At 37.4% G+C, this 23,993-nt stretch overlaps 1 protein-coding gene across 1 annotated transcript; it reads left to right on the top strand.

The window, feature by feature from the left end:
- Window positions 1-1,790: 1,790 nt before the first annotated feature.
- Window positions 1,791-23,653, top strand: LOC133993513 (core histone macro-H2A.1). Its single transcript, XM_062432496.1, is given in 11 exon segments — window positions 1,791-1,915; window positions 3,987-4,187; window positions 4,830-4,936; window positions 5,091-5,282; window positions 6,171-6,278; window positions 12,093-12,116; window positions 12,118-12,147; window positions 12,149-12,185; window positions 14,467-14,556; window positions 19,388-19,562; window positions 22,057-23,653. Coding segments are annotated over 10 exon segments (1,101 nt in total). The 5' UTR covers window positions 1,791-1,915; window positions 3,987-4,015; the 3' UTR covers window positions 22,223-23,653.
- Window positions 23,654-23,993: the final 340 nt, after the last annotated feature.

Below are 23,993 nucleotides of genomic sequence, written 5' to 3'. Positions count from 1 at the left end.
AGCACCACAATTGAAAATGAGCCAGATTTCTGACACTGGCACATTTACAGACATGTTCATTTATGTGTGTTGTTGTTGTATCATCTTTGCTGTGGCATTAAATGTAAAACTTCATGAATTTTAGCTTTAACTCATAAGCAACAATAATTACTAAGGTGTTTTGTTGTTGATGCCTAAAAATGATCCATTTTGACTTTTTTCATAAACTTCACCACTCTCAAGCTGACAGCCAAACACTTGGTCCTTACAGAATTGGATATTACTTTAACCAAGAAAGACAAATATCAGTGGACACACATAAATACACACGCACATACTTTTTAGCCAAAAACATGAAACTTGGTACAAAAGTTGGTATGACCTCTCGTGTGGAATTGTAATCAATTTGTTGATCCCATGACCTTAGCACCATCACCAGGTCAAAAGTTCAACTTGTGCAATAATTTGTTAAATACTAATAATGATGCTTCAAATCAGTTTCAGCTGGGTTGCAGTTTGTGTTTAGTGCTAATTAACAAATGATAATGTGCTAAACTAAGATAGTGGTGAACAATATATTATCATATTTATTATCCTTGACAATAAATTAAAATGAATGCATAACTGCATAACATAAACTGCTCATCATAATGACAAAAACTAAAGATGAGAAGATGCTACTGCCAACACTTTTTTTGTTTGTTTTTAACAGATAATTGATTTCAATGGATTTTTATAATGAGATAATTAAAGTCAAACAACAACACTTGTAATATAGAAGCTGAAACACGTTGGTCTATAATAAAGTTCTTCTATACTACAAGTGTTGCTGGGGCTTTGACTTTCTTCATACCTTTTTCCCTTCTTGTGCACCTTGGAAGTAAGGGAAATTGTGCCAGAACAATTTTTATTTATCTTCGTTTTCTACTGTACAAAATAAACAATACAGGGATAGGGTTAATCAAAGGTGTGAGTGTATTGGGGGGCCAGAGAAAATAAATATTTTTACAAGATGTATGAAATTTGTTGTGACACCCCTGCTCAAAGAGTCAGATTTAATATGGTAGCCTAAATATTCATGGTGTGACTGTAGGAAAGCTTAATTTATCTGATTGGGTAATAGTTAACATCTCAGGTCAAATCACGTTTTCTCGGACAAAGTAAAGGTGTAAAGAGCATAGGTAAAGAGTTTAAATGCCTCCCACTCCAACTAAAAAGACTAATGCTATCCTTACTATGTTAATCCCAGGAACATTGCACACATGTATATAATCTCAGGAATTTCTGCATATTGCACAGTTATATATTGTAGATTTATTTACACAGAGATTGTTTACTGTGCCTATAGTATTATATTTCATGTATTTGATCACTTTCACCCTTACGTTGCTACCCCCCCCCCCCCAACAAATAAAGATACATTTTATCTTTTTTTAGCATTTCAAGTTAAATCACTTCTTTTTTCAGACAAAGTAAAGGTGTAAAGAGCATAGATAAAGAGTTACAGAGCATCTTGGCAGCTGGTCGTGTCTACAAGGTTACCCTAGAGTTGCGAAAGCTCTCGCGAGAGTTATCATTTTAACCCAAAATATGATCTTTCTATAACCCTAACTAAGTGTGTTTTTGTGCCTAAACCTAACCAGACCTAACCCTAACCAAATCATAATTATTTTTGCAGAATGTGTGAAAATGTATAATAAAAGGCAACAAATCTCGCGAGAGCTTCGCAAATGTAGGGTAACCATCTGTAGACACGACCCAGCTTTAAGATTCAGCAGGTTTGCTCTCTGCTCTCCACTCTCCAGTAGTCGCTTTGCTCCGCGGGCAGCGCTGGCTCTCGCCGATATTTCCAGCTCGCTGTGGATTGTGGGAGAGACGAGGACACTGCCCGAGCTTGTTACCGGAGACATTTTTTTTTTCGCCGTGCCCTGCTTCTGTAAGTACTCCACCTGGGTTTGCACACCGCCGTTCCGGGTCGGGTATGGTCGCTTCTTGTCGGCCGAGCCTCTCTCCTTTCACCGGACTGAGGTCTTAACGTTGCCATTTCGTGGTTGTTCTGGCATTGGAGGCCGACAGCGGAGACCGAGCCGCTGGAGCTGACAGGCAGGCAGGGGAGGGGAGGAGGAGCGGGCAGCTGCTGCCTCTCTATTGGGGTTATTTCCACTAGAAAGCTCGCTGACCTGAAACGTAAAACGTCCTCATATCGTTTGTTGGTTCGTTGGCACAGTATGGAGATAGAAATAAAATGAGATTAAAGACATCCGGTGGGCTTTTGACATGCAGAAATATGTCTTGTCAGTGGCCAGCAGGAATAAATGCCCAGTGTGGCGCTTAAACCCACCTGCACCTGGCCGGAGTGCAGAAATGCCGCAGATGTTGTAGAGAAAAAAACATCTGTTTCTGCTTTCTGCTGGTCTGTAATGTTTTGTTTGACATGGTTTAACTTGTGAAATTGAATTTAAGCATGTTTAAGAAAATACTCTGGCCTATGGTGGGGGCTAATTGATTATCAGTACAAACAGCTAATTGGTGTCTGCATCTGGCACACTAACAAATGACATACATTTATCATTTATCATTTTGACGTAAAGACATAATCTACAGGATTGATTAGGGATATTAAAAATATGTTTAATAATATATGAGTTTAACCCCCAAATCATATATATGCATATTCAATATAATAATAATCTAACAGTCCCAACATGTTAGGATGCTAATGGATTAATAATACAATATTTGTTTGCAGCATTATCCTTGTCTTCCTTCAGTTTATGTGACATCCAGGCTGCTCTTTAGCCTGAGGGTAATTTAAAGAAAACACAGAAAGCCTGATTTGAATCTTTGGTAATTACTGCACCAACATGCTTAATGAATGGGAGTCATGAAGCTGAGCAGCTTATTGTGTCCTAAATCACCTTGGGTTAGTCATCAACATAAACATTTAGTGTTATTCTTGACGAGGAAAGTTTATTTTTTCTTTTTGGCATTAGATAGATGGCATCAGAAGCTTCTTTATGTGTTTATAGAGAAATCACAGACTGTAAAATCAGGAGACTGAGCCCATTCACACTTTGATGCTCCAGAAAGAAAGTTTCATTCAGTATGCTGTTGCATTATTTTAAAGCACAAACCAAATGTAAACTGCACAGTGTACCAACATGAGTCATTCTTTTGGATGCATCCAGAGGAGTAATAGTCACTAAGTTAACTTAAACGGAGCATAACTTACTCATGATGACAACAATAATATTTTTATGAATTGTAAGGGCTTAGATCTGGACGTTGGAGTCCTAATCCTGCTACACAAGCTCAGTTTTAAGGTGTCACAATGTGTCGGATCTTCCACACACTTATAAATATGTACAAGAATTGCATTTAATTTGTTGTGACACTATTGAGAAAACACACTAAATGCATTAGTGTCATACTGAGAAGAATGTTCCATGTTTTCATCCTGCAAAGAAAAACATTACCAACGTATAATTTTAGTAGGTTTTAAGCGCCAGAATTTATGTTTTTAAATTATTCAGTGATTCCCAGCCAGTCCCAGGAACAGGAGCGATCGGATCCCCTAAGGCCCAGATGCACGGAAAGCATCTGACGCATGCGTTTTGAAGTACGCCTGTAGTTTTAAATGGCAGAATGCACAACAAAAGTGTTACGAGGCATGTCAAACTGCCTTGATGCCCCTATATTGACCTTGTTTTATATTTGTGGTGTCAAATGAGGCACGTCATTTATCACTTTCAGTGTGTTTGGGACTTAAGTTTAATTGCATTTTTGGGAGACAGTTTATTTATTTAACTATTCTTTTAAATTGCAAATAAGATGAATTTGCAGAATTCAAATGTGGTAAAGTTTGGGGTGCTTTTTGCCATAGTTTTAGATTTTTACCATTAAGATGAGGTATTTACAAAATTTGTCTAATGCATTTGTTTCACCATAAAAGAAGGAAAAGTAGTAATCTCCCGAGTTAATGGATTATTATTAATGTGTCCCTGCAGAGCCTGACACTGGTAGCTGTCTCAGAATCATGTCTAGCCGAGGAGGAAAGAAGAAGTTGACTAAGACGTCCCGGTCCACCAAGGCCGGGGTCATCTTCCCTGTGGGGCGCATGCTGCGCTACATCAAGAGGGGCCTGCCCAAATACCGCATAGGGGTGGGAGCACCTGTCTACCTGGCTGCTGTCCTTGAGTATCTTACTGGTGAGTCAACACTGTATGTACTTAATACTGGTAGTTTTATGTGTTTATTGTTTCAGAGAAGACTCAATATTAATACTGTAACTACAACTGAGAGCTGTGTGTCTGCATCTTAGTTCAGTTGACACTGTACTTTATGACACTACTCTGAAGTGAAGTTTCTTTTTACATTTTAAATTATTTTTTTTACATCAATGACTTTTACCATTTTTTTTTATATTTAGTGATATCAAAAATAGAGTAATGCAGCCAAAAAGGCAACTGCTGCATGTACAAATTAGAAACCTTTCCCACACAAACTTGTCAACACCAGCTTCAGCTTAGAGATACGACAGGCTGTGATTACTGATGAGGAGGCACTTTAAAGCTGTATATTCAGAGATTTCACAGTTCAGAAATCACCTAATCTCCTGGTATTTGCAAAAAAAAAAAGTTGATGGGCTACATTTGGAGGCTTGCATGCACTTTGAGTGTAGTTCTCACATATAATGATTCATTTTTACACTATACTACTATTTATAAATCATAAGGACCATGTGAACGTTAATTCAGTTCATCTAAGCATTCAGAGGCATTCATTTTTTCCTCATGCTCTAAAATATTTATTGATGAACTCTCCTGATATTTTTCCTTTTACGATCGTAGCGGAAATCCTGGAATTGGCGGGGAATGCAGCCAGAGACAACAAGAAGGGTCGCGTCACACCACGACACATCCTGCTGGCCATTGCCAACGATGAGGAGTTAAACCAGGTCAGTCGCTTCTTGAAACTTGATATTATGTCACATTTATTTTACCATTTGATCTGCTACTTGAAGGACACCAGTGTTGTTTTCTTACCTTACTTTCAGCATGGGGCTATGTGCACTAACTTCTAACTTCTTTGACTTTGTCTTGCTGTCTCAGTTGCTGAAAGGTGTGACCATCGCAGCAGGCGGAGTCCTGCCCAACATCCATCCAGAGCTGCTGGCTAAGAAGAGAGGCATAAAGGGCAAACTGGAAACACCCGTCTCACCAGCCCCTGAGAAGAAACCCAAGCCGGTTAAGAAAACAGTGGCTAACAAAATGAGTGGGAAAAAGGCAGGAGGGAAGGCGAAGGTATGGCATGATATTAACAGGCCACATGATTAGTGCTGAATGTGGGTAAAGTTTCATTACTCTACAGCTGTGATTAAATATATTTGGCTGCTTAAGAGCACCGGAAACATATAATTTTATGTGTTTTTGTAATGTAATGTTTTTGGATCGTTATAAGCATGTTAAGATTAACAACTAAACTAAAAGAATAGCTTATGAAGAAATACGATTTAAAAAAAGAAAAGCATGTGTTTACAAAGCATACCCAATAACCTGAGGTCAATGCCATTCAAACACTTGATTTTATATAAATAAGAACATGAGACTGAGGAGAATAAAATGAGAAATAAATAGATAAATGTTGACATCTCATTGCCAGCATTTTCTCAAACTTGGAAATCATAACTAAACAAAATGAAATCTGGACTGATGCTTATATTTAGCTATTTCCTGATGTTCTTAGCTGATTTAAAATGTTAGTAAGAAAAGAGTGGGCACAAGTCCAGAAGGTTTAGGTTAAATTTTAGGAACTACAGTCAGATTTGTTTGCAAATAACGATTATCTTCTGTTTATTCTGGCAATTATTTCATTGATTATTTGTTTGGTCTACAAAATGTCAGAAATTAATTGAAATTTCCCAGAGTCAAAGGTGACATCATCAAATGTCTTGTTTTGTCCCAGAGATGCTCAGTTTACTGTCATGTGTGGAAAACAATAGCATTTCATTTTTACATTGAAGAGTTTGAAAAGAGCAAACATGGCGTATTTGCTTAAAAAATTACTAAAAGATGCAAAGCTCTGTAGCTGACTCTGACCTCTGACCTCCCAATAGAGGGAGACAAGAGGAAATAATATTGCTGTATTTAGCATCACATAGTGTCAACTATTGTGTACTTTGTCTTCAACAGAAACAGGGGGAGGTGAGCAAGGCGGCATCGGCAGACAGCACCACAGAGGGATCTCCAACCGACAGCTTCACCGTGCTCTCCACCAAGAGCCTCTTCCTGGGTCAGAAGGTCAGTTTTCTGTCAAACCACAGATACACTAACCCCAGATCAGCGCTCAGTATAAACAGTAACTTTTTAATGATCCTTTTTATGCCCTTAAAGGTATACTATGCAGGATTTGTCGAATAGTGTTTGTAAACACAACATTGCAAGTCAGCTCCTCCGCTCCAGCTCAATGAAATCAGAGCAAAAAGAGAGCGAGAGCGGCTGTGTTCAAGTGAACCAGGGAGTGAATGAAGAGAGGGAGTGGCAGTAGGGAGAACAAAGCCGTGATGCAGATAAGCAAAATGTTATTTTCATTTTCATCCTGTCCGCTGCGGCCTTTGTGCTCTGGGTGTGTGTAGCTTAGCCCCGCCCTCGGTCAACCAGACACACAGACCTTCAGCTCTTTATTATATCCATGATACAGACAGAGAGCAGAGGAAAGAGACGGAGACAGGGATTTTAACTGGTTGCTACACTACGAGTCCCTACCTCACACCCTGCACGCTGTTATGGGCTGGGAGTTGATGCCCAGAAACATACTAAACAATATAATAAGAAAATACAAGCAGATCATTATTATTATTATTAGGTTTATCTGCAGGTAAATACACTGCCAGACACTTCTAGTGGGTCATAAGTGGTGATTGAGAGATTATATTTTATTCTGTGCATTGTTTTTTTTTTAGGAAAATCCTGCATAGTATTCCTTTTAAGAATCTGATAAGACACAAACTAGCAACGTTTTTTTTTTCAACTATTTCAACTTAAGACTATAAATTGTTAGATCTAGCTACTTAATATATTCACCTGTTTCTTATTCAGTCTTTTATTAGTATGACATGTATTATGTGATAATGTTTTCTCCATTAGTCATCTGTTCTGTCTCACAGGAGGAAAGTTGTTTGTGATATTTTGTCCATTAATTGCTTCACCTCCTTACAAGTCTGCTTTGATTCATTAAACGTCATATTAGAGCTTATAGTGCTGCACAACAGAGTAGTGACACAGAGCTTGAACTAAAATAGCTACAATCATGAATGCTGTGTTAACTGTGTGTCTATCACTGATGTGTAAGCCATAGCCCCCCATCCTCACTTTAATCCCTTTTAACCTTTTTTATAGAGCTGAAACATGGAAGTAAATTTGTCATCAAAGTTTTTTTTTTTTAATGTTCAAGTTTCAAGATCGTAAGATCAGAGAGATCAGAAGCTTATAAAAATAGATATGAGTCCGAAAGAGATAAAAAGGCAGGAGAACGACACTACTTGTAAGAGAATGAATTACTCAACAATGATGCAAGAAGTGTCACACTCCCTTTTCCTGATGTTAAAGAGAGATAATAAATGATAATATTTGTGATCTCTGCTGGAAATACGACATTGCACGCTCAGTTTGTGCAAAAAACAGTCTCCTCCCTCATTGTTGTATAACATGAGAATAAAATGACAGAGTTGACACAGGACTGGCTGATTGTTTTTATACATTTATATAGTTATATCATGATCTGATGAGTCAAAACCCTCCATTAACCCTCCTGAATGTGAAAAGTCAAATCCCCTTTGGCGAAAACACTGATATGGGAATTTACTTCTTGTTTCAGCTCAGGTGTGACTTTGGCACTTCATGCTTTGGTCTACCATGCATATGCTAATACTAATATACACTAACACTGTATATATATACATAGCTGAGTTATTAACCTGGCTCAATGTACAGTAGTGGCACATACATTTAATTGTTTAACTGCATTATTTGTCTTTTACTACATATTCTGTTTTGTAGTTATGTGTTTTAGCAAGTAACTATAACAGTTTATTGCTGCATCCATGACAAAAAAACAGCTACATTTTCTCAATATCATGAGAAAACTATCTTTGTGGTCCTTTTTAAAATAACAAGAGCATATTTTTATTATAACCTGCTAGTTTTATCATTGTTTTTCTCATTATAAAGAGGAAAATAATATGTCATACTATGCAAGTTATGATATTAGTTTAAACTATAATTAGATTTGAAGCATGTTATGAATAATGACATACAGGCAGAAACTCACTGTCAATGAAGAACTGCCAAAATACACAGACTGACAGAACAGCAAAGCGCTGTTTTAACTGCTTTTCACTTTATGATTGTTTGCAAATCATCCATGTAAATCACTTCCTGATGCAAATGCATGTTACTATAGTTGCATATACACGCTACTTATACACATCACTTCCTTGACAGTTCATGTCCAGAAGGTGGATTTAATAGAAGTTCAGATTAAATTCTAAAATCAGATATCTGATGGTAATAATAATAATAATAATAATAATAATAATAATAATAATAATAATAATAATAATACTAAGAAGAAGAATGATAATAATAATAATAAATCCTGTGGTCTGCCTGTTTGTCATAAAAACATCACCTACAATTATAAGAAAACATTACCATTATAACAAATTTTGCAATAAAGAATACATTTTATTAAAAAGTACTTTTTCGTCCTGTTGACAGCAATACCCTGCTGTTATCAACACCTGTAGCATTTAAAAATATATTATATTATATATATTTATTGATTTGTGAATTTACACAGTTTAAAATATGAGTCAAAAACACAGCCTGTCTGGACATCATGGTGTTTACTTATTCTTTTGTATTATATGTATAGGAAATTCAACTTAAACTGATTGAACTGAATGAGTAGGAGAAGCATTTGGCTGCTGTCATAGATTATCTTTATTAGTAAAATGGCTCTGTACATGATTGTGTAGCTGACCCACAGATTGCAGCATCTGTTGAAATCAGTAGAATGTAATTAATCAAATGAATGCAGTTAACCTCCCACTGATTAACGTAATGAACCCACAAATAGAAAAGCTAGTCTGTTTCTGTTTTATAGACTTCATTCTTATAGCTGCACATTTCCTGCCTGAGCTTTTTTTGCCCCTCAGTGTTTTATTCAGTGTCAGTCTCTCACGCTTCTTTCTCTATCACTGCTGACTGGGTGATGATCTGGGTCTTTATCATCAAATCTTCCTTTTAAATCCTTAGAGGATGTTTGTATAATAGACAACTTGTGAATCTTAAACTCTGAGACATTAACCGGATGTAGTGTGTCCATTTGAGATTCTTAGCATTTAAAAGGATACCTTGACATTTTTACTTTACTTTTTACTGTTTTCTTTTGCCAAGTCACAGACTATTGGTAACTGTTTGCAGTCGCCTTTCAGTCTTCCTAAAATTGCATCTTCCCCTGAAACTATGGGAAACAGGTACTGTAGCCATAAATCAATGAAATTTGAACCTTAAAAAAACTAATTCACAGCAAGCAGTATAAATGTCTCTAAATGTTTTTTCATAGCGTAACATAAATAAAAAGACCACTGACTGACTACATTGGAACAACAACATTAAAGGGACATTGCAAGATACAGTATGCAGGAGGTAGATAGAATAATAAATAATCATTAGAACTTAATTATAATTACAAATACAGCTTCTAAACTGGCTCAATTTATGTTACAGTACTACTTTGACTTTGTGGCCACTCATTGTCTCATTGACATTGTGTGCCCATGTTTCACAGGTGAGGTCACGCTGTGTTCTTTGACATATTCAAAATTAATTGGCAGTCATTTTTTACGCAGACATTTCCAACAATTCTCTGGTTCCAGCTTCATAATTGTGAGGACTTGCTGTTTTTCTTCAATAATCAATTGAGCATCTTTAGTTTCTGGACTGTATAAGCAAAAATAAGCAAATTGGAGGCATTACGGCAGGCTTGAGGAAATTGGCAGATGATTCAGTAATGAAAATAATTGTTAGTTGTAGTTCTACACTTCAAGGTGCTGCCAATAAGATGTGTTTAATCGTTGACAAATGCTAAAAACATGCATAAACCTGATGCAGGTGATTACTCACCTTTCTAGCACATTAGCGGTGTTGTAATTGTTAAGTATTTTTTCATAAGGAGATTATTTTCTCTACTCCTTGTGTACTTAACCTGTTACTCTACATTTAACATTCATACAGTACACTTTGTTAAATAGGTATGTTAAATATCTCATTTTCCAATCATCAAAAAGTCAAGGTATCCCTTTAAGCTGCAGTGTGAATCTGATTTTAATGGCTTTGCTTCCTCCCCTCTTCCTTCTTGCCCCCTCCCTCCCTCCCTCCTCGGCATGCCCGCCCCCTCGCTCCCCTCCGCCTCCCCCTCCGCAGCTCAACCTTATCCACAGCGAGGTCAGTAACTTGGCTGGCTTTGACGTGGAGGGGGTCATCAACCCCACCAATGCTGAACTTGAACTTAAAGATGATCTAGGTGAGCTCCCCCTCTCAGCTTCTCAGGTCCAAGTGGGGTTTTAAGATTTAAAAAAAAAAATCCTTGAATGTCCAACAGCTTGAAAACTTAAATAAATCATCAGTGAATCAGAACTTGAAGAACAAAGTTTCACCATCTTCCACCAGGTCTGCTCAATTCACACTTGCGGGTAACTTGGGTGTTTGGCTTAACTGCAGCTCATTATTTTAAGTTGCTATTTAAAGAATGTGTTCATTTTGATTATGATAAAGTAGTTGAAGATCTGATTAAAACGCCAATAAAACAAAAATCCAGGAATCCATTGACATAAACTAGTGACTATGTTTTTATACAGTCTGGTGCAAAAATCTGAAAGTCATTGGTGTTTTTCTCTGCATGTTTCTTTACACTTTCAATGACTATATTTTTCGTATTACATTTTCCTTTTAAAGCAGGAAATGCACATTTTAGACTAATGGGAATATTAAATGAAATGGTTGAAAATCAATATAAAACAATCTGTTCCTTGTATTTGGAAAATGAGTTTTCGGTTTAATACAGCTACTGACATGAACCTATGCAAATAATATTTTTTGGCTGATTTGATATTGTCCTTAAACATCTCAGTAAGACATATTAGCTGTAAATAAAAGCTCAGTCAAATAACTTAAAAATTACAGTAGACACCAGTGAAAGATGCAGCCATTCTCCAAGCAGTGTTTACTCATTTGTTGCTGCAGTGTTAAAAATAAATATAAAGAAACTTACTTTGATCTCTCAGTGACCTCAAGTAACTTGCAGATCAATAGAACATCATAAATAAAAACACAATTCTCAGAAGCAATACATGAATTTCTGTGGGGACATTTCAATGATTTTTACCAAAAGCCCCTCAGAGCAGGGATCCTGCTTACTTGTGTAGATGTGTGAAAGTTCATTCCAGGTTATCTTCCTTTCAGGTGGCTGCCAGACATTTGTAATGCTTGATAATTATTTTAATCCCAGAAAAACAATTGGACTGAAATAAAGCTTCAATTTACAGAAGAAAAAACTGACATGAACCTCGGTTTAGCCTGACTGTTAGGTGGTTCACCTTGGAGTGTGATCATAAAATTCTTGACTCATCTTAATGAGGCAAGAAAATTAGGATGACACAATTAGTCAGAGAACTGATTTTAAAAAAAAAAGTATATTTTTAATATATACTCTTCCATTAAGACTTGTGTATTGATAAGTATAAATTTAAAAATAGGGTAATTTATAGTAGTTCAAGTGTTCTTTCTTTGAATAAATCTGACTAAATGTGCAGCCCTGCTTCCTAATTACATTATGTGACCCACCGTGTTTTCAGTTGGCTCTTTGTTTCCTGTGATGTCATCAGCCCAATAAGGAGCGCACTCACTTCTCTCTCTTTTTCCTCCTGTTCTTCACTCTCATCCTTTTTGTTCTCTCTACTTCTTTGTCCCATCTTGTTACTCCTGATCACTGTGTTTTTTTTACCACCATGTTTTTTTTGCCTGTTGTTTTGTTGTCGTTGTCATCTGTAGTTGCAAGTTGTCCAAGCCGACATTTTCCATCGTGGAGAGCGACGCTGTCGTTCACACCGACCAACTCCTCCATCTATACAGGTGGTGAAGTAGGTAAAGGAACCACTGATGCCACCGAGACCACGACTGCCTGTCTGCGCTCTCTCTGCATATTCCAGATAGTCTGCACTGCAGTCTGTGGACAAACATCACAGCAGCATCACAGTTTATATTCTGCAGTGTTTATTTAGCTGAAGCTCTTCTGCATACAGTATACAGACCTGCACGATAGCAGAACTTCTAACCCAGAAACAACTCCTTTCTATAGTATATATGTAAATGAGTGAAATTCCAATTGACAGAAAGTCACTGTATGATGAGTGAAAATTAACTTGCAGAGGCTTGAATTGAGCAATCAGGGACTGTTTTGAAAACTAAAAATTATTTGTTTATATGCTTGTGGGGAAACTACAGTTTCCAGGATTTGAAAGTCAGCTGCCAAAGAGCATTACATTCACACACACTGTTTTCAATTATCCCAACCCAGAAGACAAACTCAAAGTTGACATTGTGAAAAGGATGATTTGAACCCAATAGTTTACTAAAATCAGAATGAACGAAGCTCACTGGTTAACCTGGAACACTTCAAACCTGAACCGAAACCTGAAAAACTGCACCGGCTTAACAAAGGTGCAAATAAACACAGGATCATCCAGCGAAAAACCTACACCAGGCTAAGCTTTACCCGCAATGCAGTGTCAATAATGTATTAGTGATATTTGCTGTGATATCTTCTCATAGTCATAGTCATAGACTTTGCAGTGTTTTGGATCAAATTTAATTGTCTCACCGGTAGCTGAAGTTCGACGCCTTCACCATCACAGCACCTTGGGTTGTCTGAACGCAGCGCTGTTTTCAGTCTGAACGCCTGATCTGTCCGCTCAGTGTTCCACATCCAACTTAAATATTGACTACAGTAAATGTTCACAGTCTAATGAAACTTTTAAATCTTTGCAAGTTTATTTTCACAACATACAGATAAATGAGCAGAACTGCAGCCTGCAAATCAGACATAAATGTGTAAAACAGGGATGACCCTCGTGTTGCTGTTGTCACCTTTCGGCGCTTCAGTGTATAACCATCAAGAGTTATGGCATCCGAGTGCTGTTAGTCATGTTAGAGATGAAGTGGTAACAGAAATGTGATCTACACAGAGCAGTTGAGTGCATCTTGTAAAGCATACACGACTATATTTCTGTCGGTGTAATTGTGAAACCATGCTGCTGCTGCTGCTTGTTGTTGGTTTTATTAATTTATTTATTTATTTTTTGTCCCACTTGACTGAAAACGCAGGCTGTCTTGGACTCGCTTCATTTCCTGTAACTTCCATCTCCTCGACTGTGCTGTCAGTTCATTTTCTGACTGAAACATTTATTTTCTGAAGTCAAAATCCTGATGTTGAATTAATAAGCGAAGGAATGTTAAACTATTAACTGTCCTTTTATCCGCTTGTTTCTATTGGCTGTTTTAAATGATTTCCTTTTAAAACTTGTCTTAAAAAGGTTGACATTAACTGTATGGTGCTTTTCTCTCCTGCTTGTTTAAATGGTATTGCAGCCAGAACATTTATATCTCTGGCTCTGGTGGACTTGAATCACCTCCCTTCTTTCTGGTTTCCTTTGTGGCTTCTCTCTTTAGCTCTGAGTAAATCTGAAACAGTGCCATCAAAATACATAGGAAAAAAGACAGTTTGCTTCCCTAATGCCATCACAAATTCTAGATGTATGTTCCTCTTCTTCAGAGTTGAACTTGAATCACTTCCTGGACTGTTTTTTACCTGAAATGTTTTGTGCGAACAAGGTCAACAAAGCTTTTACATTTTCATCTGGAACACACACTTTTTTTTTCTTTTAAAGAAACACTTGTTCAGTGTTTAATTTGATGGTAAAAATAAATACCCTCGGTCTCCTGTAAATGAGCCAGTATGTGAGGACAGAGGGAAGTAATTAGGGACTGGAACTTTTATACATTAGTTTAAATGACTCAGAATGAGTCATGTGGAAAATAGCAGCGTTGAATCTTTGCACTTCATTTGTGAAACTTTTCCTTGGTCTTACAAAACAAAGTAACAGAGCTTCAGTGCTGCTGCGTGAGAGATGTGATCTCAGAGATACAGAGAGAGGCCGAGTGAAATAATTGACAGCATTGTTGACAGCCTGCCTACCTGTCTGTCTACCTGTCTCCATGTCTGCCCGCTTGCCTGTCTGTTTGTCTGCATGACCATCACCTCTTCTCTTTTCTGCTGTCTGTCTGTCTGTCTGTCTGTCTGTCTGTCTGTCTGTCTGTCTGCAGTACATGAGGATGTGATCACCACAGTATTGTCTTCCATTTACAGGCTCTGCTCTGGAAAAGAAGGGAGGGAAGGAGTTCACTGAAGCGCTGCAGGAGCTGAAGAAGAAAAATGGCCCTCTAGAGGTGGCTGGTGGTAAGTGTTCAGTGCAGAAACAGTTTAGGTTTGGGAACCAATACCTGCTTCTTACCTTGTGTTTATACAGAAACTCAGACCGTCTTATCAGCACAGTTTCTATTTTGTGCCCGAGTGTTTAGTCAGTGACATTCAAGGACTGTTCTTTCATTTGATCATCGTTGAGTTCCTGCTGTATTCACAGATTCACAGTAAGTTAAGATATGAATTACCTTTGTGCCTATGAATGTGCCTCAGTGTTTTCATTGCAAAACTGCTGTGAATATGATTTATTATTTTTAAAACTGAAGTTCAGTATCATTCTACCAACAAGCCGTGCTGTGCACTTGAGCTCAGGCAGTGTTTTGTTACACATTCATAGTTTAGCCTGACAAGTTTTCCACTTCTTGAGTGAGAATTATGTAGAATACCAATAGTTATTAGATATTAGGCCATTCTATTTGGCAGCCAAATATGCAGCTTGTTGTAGTAATTCCCCACCTTTCATCCTGTATGGTTAAGCCAGTGAGGAACCATCAGAAAAAGAAAAATAATTTTCTTATTTTATTTTATCCATTATATAATATATTCTTAGTCATTTACCATAGAATCTATATGTTTCTAAGTCAAAATTAATCTTCCTAACATTATAAGAAAAGACCAGAAAATAAAACCCTGTTTCCCACCCAATCAGGATCTTATGGTTTCACTAGTTACTAGGTAGAAAATATGTCAGGGAGCTCTGTGGTTGGTGGTCCTTCTGTAAATTTGACATTAAAACAAACCAATCAGGTTGCACCTCTAGGAGGGAGGATTCAGTTATCCATAAAATGGTGACAACAGCTAGACACTAGGCAGACACTGACATTTCAGCAGTTACTTTCAACTGAGGAAAATAGAGGTATTTATTTATTGTTACAAACATTTCTGCGTGAACATGATATGGCCGTCTAATTTGGGTTTAGCTGGTTTGATCAAACAACTTGAGACAAGACAAAGCAGCAGCTCTAGAGCTAATATTTAATCATAATTTAGGTTGACGTGTTTGTTTCTAAGATGCCAGTTTTGCTTCTGTTTTAAATACAAAGCAGGATGAGAAATTCTTCTTTAACCTGTTTGACTTTTTGTGGATCTGGTACATTTCCTGCTGCAGTTAAAAACATTCACAGATCTCTCTAAGATTCTGTTTTGTATTTTAGAGGTGCAATGGTTCATTGGAAAATTAATTACCAAGTATTTTGATAATCAATCAATCATTTGGTGTCCTTTTCTTTAAGGAACATGCCCAAACATTTGCCGGTTGCAACTTCTAAAATGCATTTTTCATTTTATTTTGTAACATCTTATAGGCAAAATAAATAATTGATTAATTTAGAAAATAATAATCAGATTAATCGATAATTAAAATAGTTGTATATAGTTGTATTTGTTTTTCCTCTGATTTTTGTTTTTTTCACACTGCCTCAGCTTTGGTTCAGGAACAACTCAGGATGACATTAAAGTTTCACAATTTGACTTTTAGTGTCAGCATCAAAGCTTTTGTGAAGTCCATATTGATCCACTCGAGCGCCACCGAGCTCCTATGACAATGATGTCAGTGTGTCCTTTAAATCTGTCTTTTCACACACACACGCACACACACACGCACACACACATGCACTAAGCAAAACAGGGCCGGGTCCTTTTGGCTTCCACATTAAGCAAATGATGTCAGGACACTGCAGTAAAGATCAGCTCATTGGATATGAACACACGTTTCACACACTCAGACTCATTCATTGTTCTCTTTATTATTGAACCACCACAGACGTTAGAAGTTTCAGTGTCAATTGCACAAATACACTTTTTATAGAAACAGTGACTACTTGGATATTCTTGTCATGAAAACGATCAAAGGCATTTAGTACTGGCACGTAATATCAGTCCTTGGTGACTTCAGTCTTAAATTAAAGACATCAGTCTACAGAGAGCCATATTGTTTGAATCCTTACAGATTATTTTATCTTTCAGTCCATTTGTCTCCCTCTTTCTGCCCGTCTCTTATTCTTACTCCATCTGTCTCTCTCATTATCCATCACTCACACTCACTTTTTCAAGCACTCCCCACCTTCACCACTTCTCTTTCTCTCTCACATTCAGCCAAGTTAGCTCAGCATCCTAATCCCGGGCTGTGTGGAGCTCATAAATAGATTACCAGGTGACTGAACAGCGAGCCAGCAGAGCCTGTTAGGGATTCTGGGAATCTGGATCAGACAAACGGTCATCCTGACCGAACCTGGTTTGAGAACATTCGTCAAACAAGTTCTTCAGGATGTTGTAAAATGTTGTTTTTTTAAAAAAGTATTTGTTCATCTGGATTTAGCAACTCCCAAAGTCATTCAAACAGAAGTTTTATACATTTTGTTTAATCTTCCAAAGTTGTTTTTGGTTCTTTCATAAGTCATCTACTTCATAGATAGTAAATAAAATTAATTTATGGGAAGTGTTAGATGACAAATGTGAGCTGAGTAAGTTTCTAAGTTTATTAGTTATAACCACTGAAATTCATCTAGAAGACAAAATGGAGTGCTGTCCCAGTGATTCAATCATAGCAGTTAAATTGAACTAATTGTAATCTTTAGAAAGGTATATGATAACGAGGCATAGCAAAATGTATTTGTGTGTTCTTGCATAATAGTTGGTGATACAGTGAGTACTTGCAGGTTGTGGAAGTCGTGGCCAGTTTTTGGTCCCAGTCAGAAATATTTTAAAGGAAAGCTCTGGCCGTGTTTCTCATCCAGTGATTAGATGGCACAGATGTGTGTCCAAAAAATTGTCAAAATTGAACTCTGTGAATTTTTAGAGCATATTTACTTCACAATCCACCGACTGCAGTGAGTTCATTTAGGAATTTTGCTTAAATAGTAGTATGACCAAGTCCAAGCCTGCCTGCCAAGTTTTGTTTAGTTGTTGCTGTGGAGGAGAAGTTATTTAGGAGTTTGACAACTAAATACAGTTTCACATATTTGTGTTTAGGAGTAGAGCTGCAATGATTAGTTGATCGACTAATTTTATTATCAAATAATTTTTAGTAATTTTTTAAGCAAAAACCCAGAAATGTACTGGCTGCTGGCTTTTCTTTGTCATACATGAGAGTAAACTTAATCTTTGAGTTTTGGACTGTTGATCAGACCTTTGACTTGGGAAATTATAACAGGAACTTTTTACTATTCCCTAAAAGCAAACATTTAACCAAGAAAATAATTGGCAGATTAATCAATAATTAAAATAATAGTTAGTCGGATCGTGAGCCCTATTTAGACAAAAACGATGATAAATAAGTGTATTGATCTTCATATTTGTTGCCACAATTACCACTCAAATCCAGATGAGAAAAGTAGTTGGTATGCTACAGCAGTAGGTTTTACCACTACACGTGATAGTAATACAAATACAAACCTGACCTAGCCTACTGGAAAAAAAGACAAACCCTGAACACAAACAATTTCAGGATCACTACGCTATGGATTCACATGTGCTGCCACAGATCCTCTACAGCCAATGTGTTTTCTCTGCAGGAGTACAACAAAGGGCCACTCTAGAAAGTATTAAGTATTTTGTCTTATTGTCATTTATTGACTTTTAAGAAAAGTATAAAGTCAAATCTGGGAGATCTTTTGCAGCAAAAATTCATTTGTGTGCAGAAAGTAATGCGATTCACATTTCATAACATAGGCATTTATTTTAGTGTGTTGGATCGGATAAAAGAAATTGGTCATTAGCATGAAATTGACAGAAAAGAGGGCCACCTACACAAGCTCAAACTACATCAACACAAAGTCTACATAAATCTGGCAGTGCTGTCCACATGCTGTAGTTTGATTGACAGGTGATCTCCAGATGTGCAATACACAAACACCACCACACACTGTTCCACCTTTTCAAACCATAAAACAAGCTGAACTTTAACCGTAATCATCATCAGCCAAGACTTTTCCCCATGAACAGATCACACATGCGCTGTGGCTGACTCTCGCTCTGCTGTGTAAGGCTCCTCCATCTCTGTGTGCCATCTGGAAATCAGCTCGTCCTCAGCTTTGACTCCAGTCCAGTAACACGCTCGCTGTGGGCTAATAAACTCTGGATGCTTTCTCACTTCACAGCATCAGGGGCTTTGGCTTAGCTACACTGTCTACAGCTGCTGATTTGATGGAAGACTAAACTAAACATTTAAACTCCAGAGAACAGACTCTTTCTTGTCGTCTTTTCTTCTCTGTTTCTGTTCTTTCTCTCCTCGTCTCTATCTGTCTGGAGAAGTGATTTCTCCGGCCCACCAGGTCAAACCATTTTAAGCTCTATGAGATTTGCTGCATGCATTTTCCACAAAATAAAGTGTACTTTTAGCATCTCAGGCCCCCAAACTCAACTTTTGGGGTTTGACCTCTGACAAAACATGTTAATGTAACTGATTTTGACTGTAGACACTGAATGTGGTGTGCAGAAATCCAGCAAGCTGCAGCACGCCAGAGGTGAACAAGTTCACTCACTGACTATAGTAAATTAGCACAGATTTGATGTTGTAGCACAGCAACTATTTGTGTCTCACATATATTATAGATCTGATTTCACAAAATAATGCAAGTGGCATCTGTGGGTGACTACAGGCATTAACTTTCATTTTGTTTTAAGTATTATAAACATGTAAACATTTATTCAACAGCCGCATGTTTGCTGGGATTTGGGGAAGTGACACCACGTCTTGACTTTGTGTTTCAGAACAAACGGACTTCTACCTGAAGTATGTTCATCTTTATTTCCTCTTCTCTGCTCACCTTACTTACAATTCTTCCTCTTCTTTTCTTCTGTCACTCAGCTGTGTTGACCGGAGGTTTTGGTCTGCCCGCCAAGTACGTCATCCACTGTAACAGTCCAGGCTGGGGCTCCGACAAGTGCGAGGAGCTGCTGGACAAGACAGTGAAGAACTGCCTGGCTCTCGCTGACGAGAAGAAACTCAAGTCTGTGGCCTTCCCCTCTATTGGTAGTGGAAGGTAGGAAAACGCACACACACACACACACACACACACACACACACACACACACACACACACACACACACACACACACACACACACACACACACAGAGGAAGAAAGAAACCAGCTTAACATACTACGCATCATGTAATTATGTTTAGGTATTTTTGTATTTGCCTTCTACTGATTAATAATCATGTTCAGCTTTTTTGTAAAAGTAATTTCTGTGATGCTTGTCAGAATGAGAAACAGGTTTATTGCCAAGTAGGTTTGCATGTTAAAAGGAATTTGTCTAGGTGTTTTGGTGCATAGCAGTCAAAACATATGCAAAATTAAGTAATGCTAAATAATTAAATATTACAATGAAAATATGTTTAATATATTCTAAGTGAGAAAAGCTGGTACAGGTTTAAATTTTAAACTGAAGAGGATAAAATGAGATGTACAAATATTGAGTTTGTGATGAACAAGATGCTGTTAGAAATCATTTCACTTTGGCAATTTAGTCCAAAACTGGAAGTGGTTAGTCTAAAAATGTGGTAACATGAACACTGTCTGCGAACCTGGCCGCAGATGAAGAAACAGTACCGGAGTTCACCCAAACACGGTGAGCTGAGATTAGTTTGTGTGCAGTTGGAGCGTAATCCATACTCTAACTGAAGAAAAAATATTTGTCAAGAAAATTGTGTAAAAACTCTTCTTGAGGATGAAACATTTCTTTTGAAGAACCAGACAAAAGGTTTTTACAAAAGGAACTCCAAACATGCACATGAGAGGGGCAGAGAGGATCTCTTTTTAGCACTGTGTCCCACAGTGCTTCATACCTTGTTACAAATAAGTCATCTTGCAGGTCATCACCTCTGTGTCTCTGGTTGAAAGGTAAATTAAGAGGTTTAACAAAAGATATCCGTAAATAAAAAGTAAAACACTACAGAATACAAAAAGTTTTTCTTCATTGATGTGACAGTTAAAATGGAGCGGAAAAGTTAGAAATAAAGGAAATCTTAGAAGTAAATGCTCCACATCTTCTCACATATCATCATAACATAATGAGTGGCATTCCTGCATCGTCAGCAATAAAAAGTTTGTGTTATGTGTCTCTGCCTGCACGTACATCACTCTCCATTTTTCTATGCAAGTCAAAACGGGAGTTGAAATGGTTTCCAGGCAGCGGTGGTCAACATCACCACTTTGATCAAGACAGATTTACACAAACACAACATGGACTGAAACAACAGCGTGAAAACATGGAGGGTTAGAGCAGTGGCTGCCAAACTGTTTGGCTGGTGACTTCAAGGCAAAGCAAAGTTTACTCATGTGCCCTTGTCACAGGTTTAATATTGTATTGCTATGAGCTGCAGCAGTTTCAACCAAAGATGAGAAAGAGAAAGAAGAACCAAGTGATGTTTCCACTTAGTTTTTTTTTTACGCCTTAGAAGATAAAACTCAAGCTTTTAATAATAAAAAAGCAAAGGCTAGAGAAAAGTCTAATAAAAAATGAAGGAAAACTAAGCTAAATATGTGTTAAGCAGAAATCCTGTATGTCTTTTTTCCCTTATATTTCAAGCCCTTCAATTTATCTTGGGATTCTTGTTGCGTCTGGAGCTCCATGTTGGGAAACAGAGATTCAAATGAATGAACATAGTGAGAACATGGCTTTAGAGTTTTCACACTGAAAAATCAGGAAAAGTCCTGCGTGAACTGTGTTAAGAAGAAGAGTCTTTAAGTATTCATATTTTACCATTGGAAAAATTGAGTTCTTGTACTATTATGAAGTCTCCCATTCATATTCCTAAAAATGTGCTTTATACCATATTTGTGCAAATAAAATACGGTAGTCAGTTAAAAGCTGGGTCTCTGGTAATGGCTGGGGAAAAACAAGGGTGGATAAACTCGTGGTGCCTCATATATAATGTGCACATCGGTAAAGCATAAATAGTAGTTCTATGAGTACAGACCTTTTTAATCATTATGATGGCAGTGACGCCACATGAGCATGGGTAACAAGGGTAGCTTGGCTAAGTTAGCGAACATACATCCATGACGATGATACCTGCATGCTACAGCTAAGTGGTGCACTGCCAAAACTTTGTGGGTGGAACTCGGGTACAAAAATTATTGTTCCACATATCAGAGTAAGTGGATTACATGTAATGTGGTAACAACAATTTAACTATTTAACAGAACAAACACAAGCAATTAGAAATAAAGGCCTGTCTCTAATATAAGCCTGTTGCCAATAAAGGCCTGGCATCCTCTGCAGTTGAGGTAAATGAAGGCCTCTGCCACCATTTGAGGAAATGCTTTACACAAAGTAATCCAGGTAACCCAACTGGACCCTCACTTTTTAAGTAGTTTGCAGTAAATAGCCAAGCATATACTGCAATGTGAGCTACTGCTGACCTACAACAGCATGAAGCCATGCCAGTCCTGGTCAAGTAAATAAAAAGTGACAACACTCTCCAGCGTCTGACCACATCCCACTAAGTGTGTGTGTACTTTCCTGTCAGAAACGGTTTCCCGAAGCAGACGGCGGCCCAGCTGATCCTCAAGGCCATCTCCACCTACTTTGTGGCCACCATGTCTTCCACCATCAAGACCGTCTACTTCGTGCTGTTCGACAGTGAGAGCATTGGGATCTACGTGCAGGAAATGGCCAAGCTGGAGACGAGCTAAAAGAGTCTGGAGTATCCGCCTCCTTGTCCTTTTCCCCAACCATTTTTTTCCCTGCAAGGAAATAGGAAGGTGTTTACTAGTGATTTGTTAAAAAAAAATGGAGAGAAGAAGAAAAAGAAGAATCTTTCTTAAGGCCGGGAACTTGTTTTTGCATTATGTTTGTATTTTTTCCTATATTGTTTTTAATTTCTTATTTACTTGTCACCTCTGACGTTTAAATGTAGAAGTACACTGTTCATTCTGCGGTCTTTTAATACAAAACAGTGCCACACAAAACAGATTCAACAGAGTGAAAAGACTCACTTTAACATTTAATTTTCATGATATATATAAAAGATGTTATGAGAGATAGCTACTCCTCAATTACAAGGCTTCCAGAGAAGTCGGATGAATACGGGTTAATGCATGTAATGGCAGTAAAAGGCAGTAAAGATAACTGTTCACTTTCTTTTGATCTCAGTAACACAAAACACTTAATTGAGTGTATTTTTGGTATGAATTCCTGGTTTTGGAACATCTCTGTTGTTAATAGTACTGTATAATGAAAAGGTAATGCATACAGAAGAGTTCAGTTTGCTCTACTTTGATCTTCTGGAGACTAATATGACAAAGTGTTTTTGTTTTTGTGTTGTGTGTTGCATTTGTTTCCTTTTTGTCCTGCAGAGACCCTGAACTCCCAAAATAATTTTAATCAATTGAAAAGAGAGAAAACAAGTTCTAAATTCCCATATACAAGTACTCATCCTGATACTGACATTAAGGAACAGTTTACCTCACCTGAACATTCATTGGTTGTTATTTACAGGAAAGTAAATCAATTTATGACATGAAAATGTATAATTTGTGTTGGCGCTTGCAGGGCACTAATGGTTTATATTGTGTGTTTCTATCAGTGTTTATATAGATGGAGTATTTGTGAAAAGTTATAGTAAAATATTGGACTGTAACAGAGATTTTTATTTTCTATTTTAATTTTCACACTGATTCTAAAAAGGCACAGTTGATTTGAAGAAAAAAGAAAAATGTAAGAGATTGTTCTTTAGTGTGTTTTGTCTTTGTTAAGCCATAAAACAGATGTACTCATTTTTGCTGGAAGTGAAGGCTCTCTGCTGCTGCTTTTGGTTATTCTTTCACCACTAGATGGCTCCCTATTATCAAGAATTGGATTTTTTTTTGGATTTTTTTTTATCTCAGCCATTTTCTGTGCAGCAGCAGGCCTCTTCACACAGACGCTGGTCGATTTGAGTTTGATTTGAATTGGGACTGACGGACGTATACAAGGAACCGGACTGCTTTGCTGCATTTGGACTTTTCAACAGCCTAACTTTCTTATGAAAAAAAAAAAGAGAAAATTTCTAAAGAATTGCTACAATTGATGATTCTACAAAAAAGTCTGTACACACTCCGGTAATAAAATACCTTTAAAAACTTCATCTTGTTCCTCTTGATATTATGAGATCATTTCATGATTCATGCAGACCTTTAGGATGCTGCCAGGGACTGTGGGCTTCCATATAGTTAAAAAAGTGCTTGTGTGAAGTTAAACTATAAGAGAAAACTTCATTGTCCCCGTAGGAAACAAGTGTGTCTTGAATGTAATAATAAATCCATCTCAACTGTAGTTAAGTGAGCATAATTTGAAGTGTTGCAGAACAAATGGCAGAAGCATGACATGCTACTTTTATTTGATTTGACTGAGAGCCACATTCAAAGCCTGCAGGATCCCCAGCTCAACAAGCAGTGTGTGTTTCTGTGCTGTGCTTGTGAGGGC

This window comes from Scomber scombrus, chromosome 14 (assembly GCF_963691925.1).
Source record: "Scomber scombrus chromosome 14, fScoSco1.1, whole genome shotgun sequence".
Taxonomy (NCBI): Eukaryota; Metazoa; Chordata; class Actinopteri; order Scombriformes; family Scombridae; genus Scomber; species Scomber scombrus.
The sequence above is the reverse complement of the archived record's forward strand: the minus strand, read 5'-3'. Positions and strand labels throughout refer to the sequence as shown.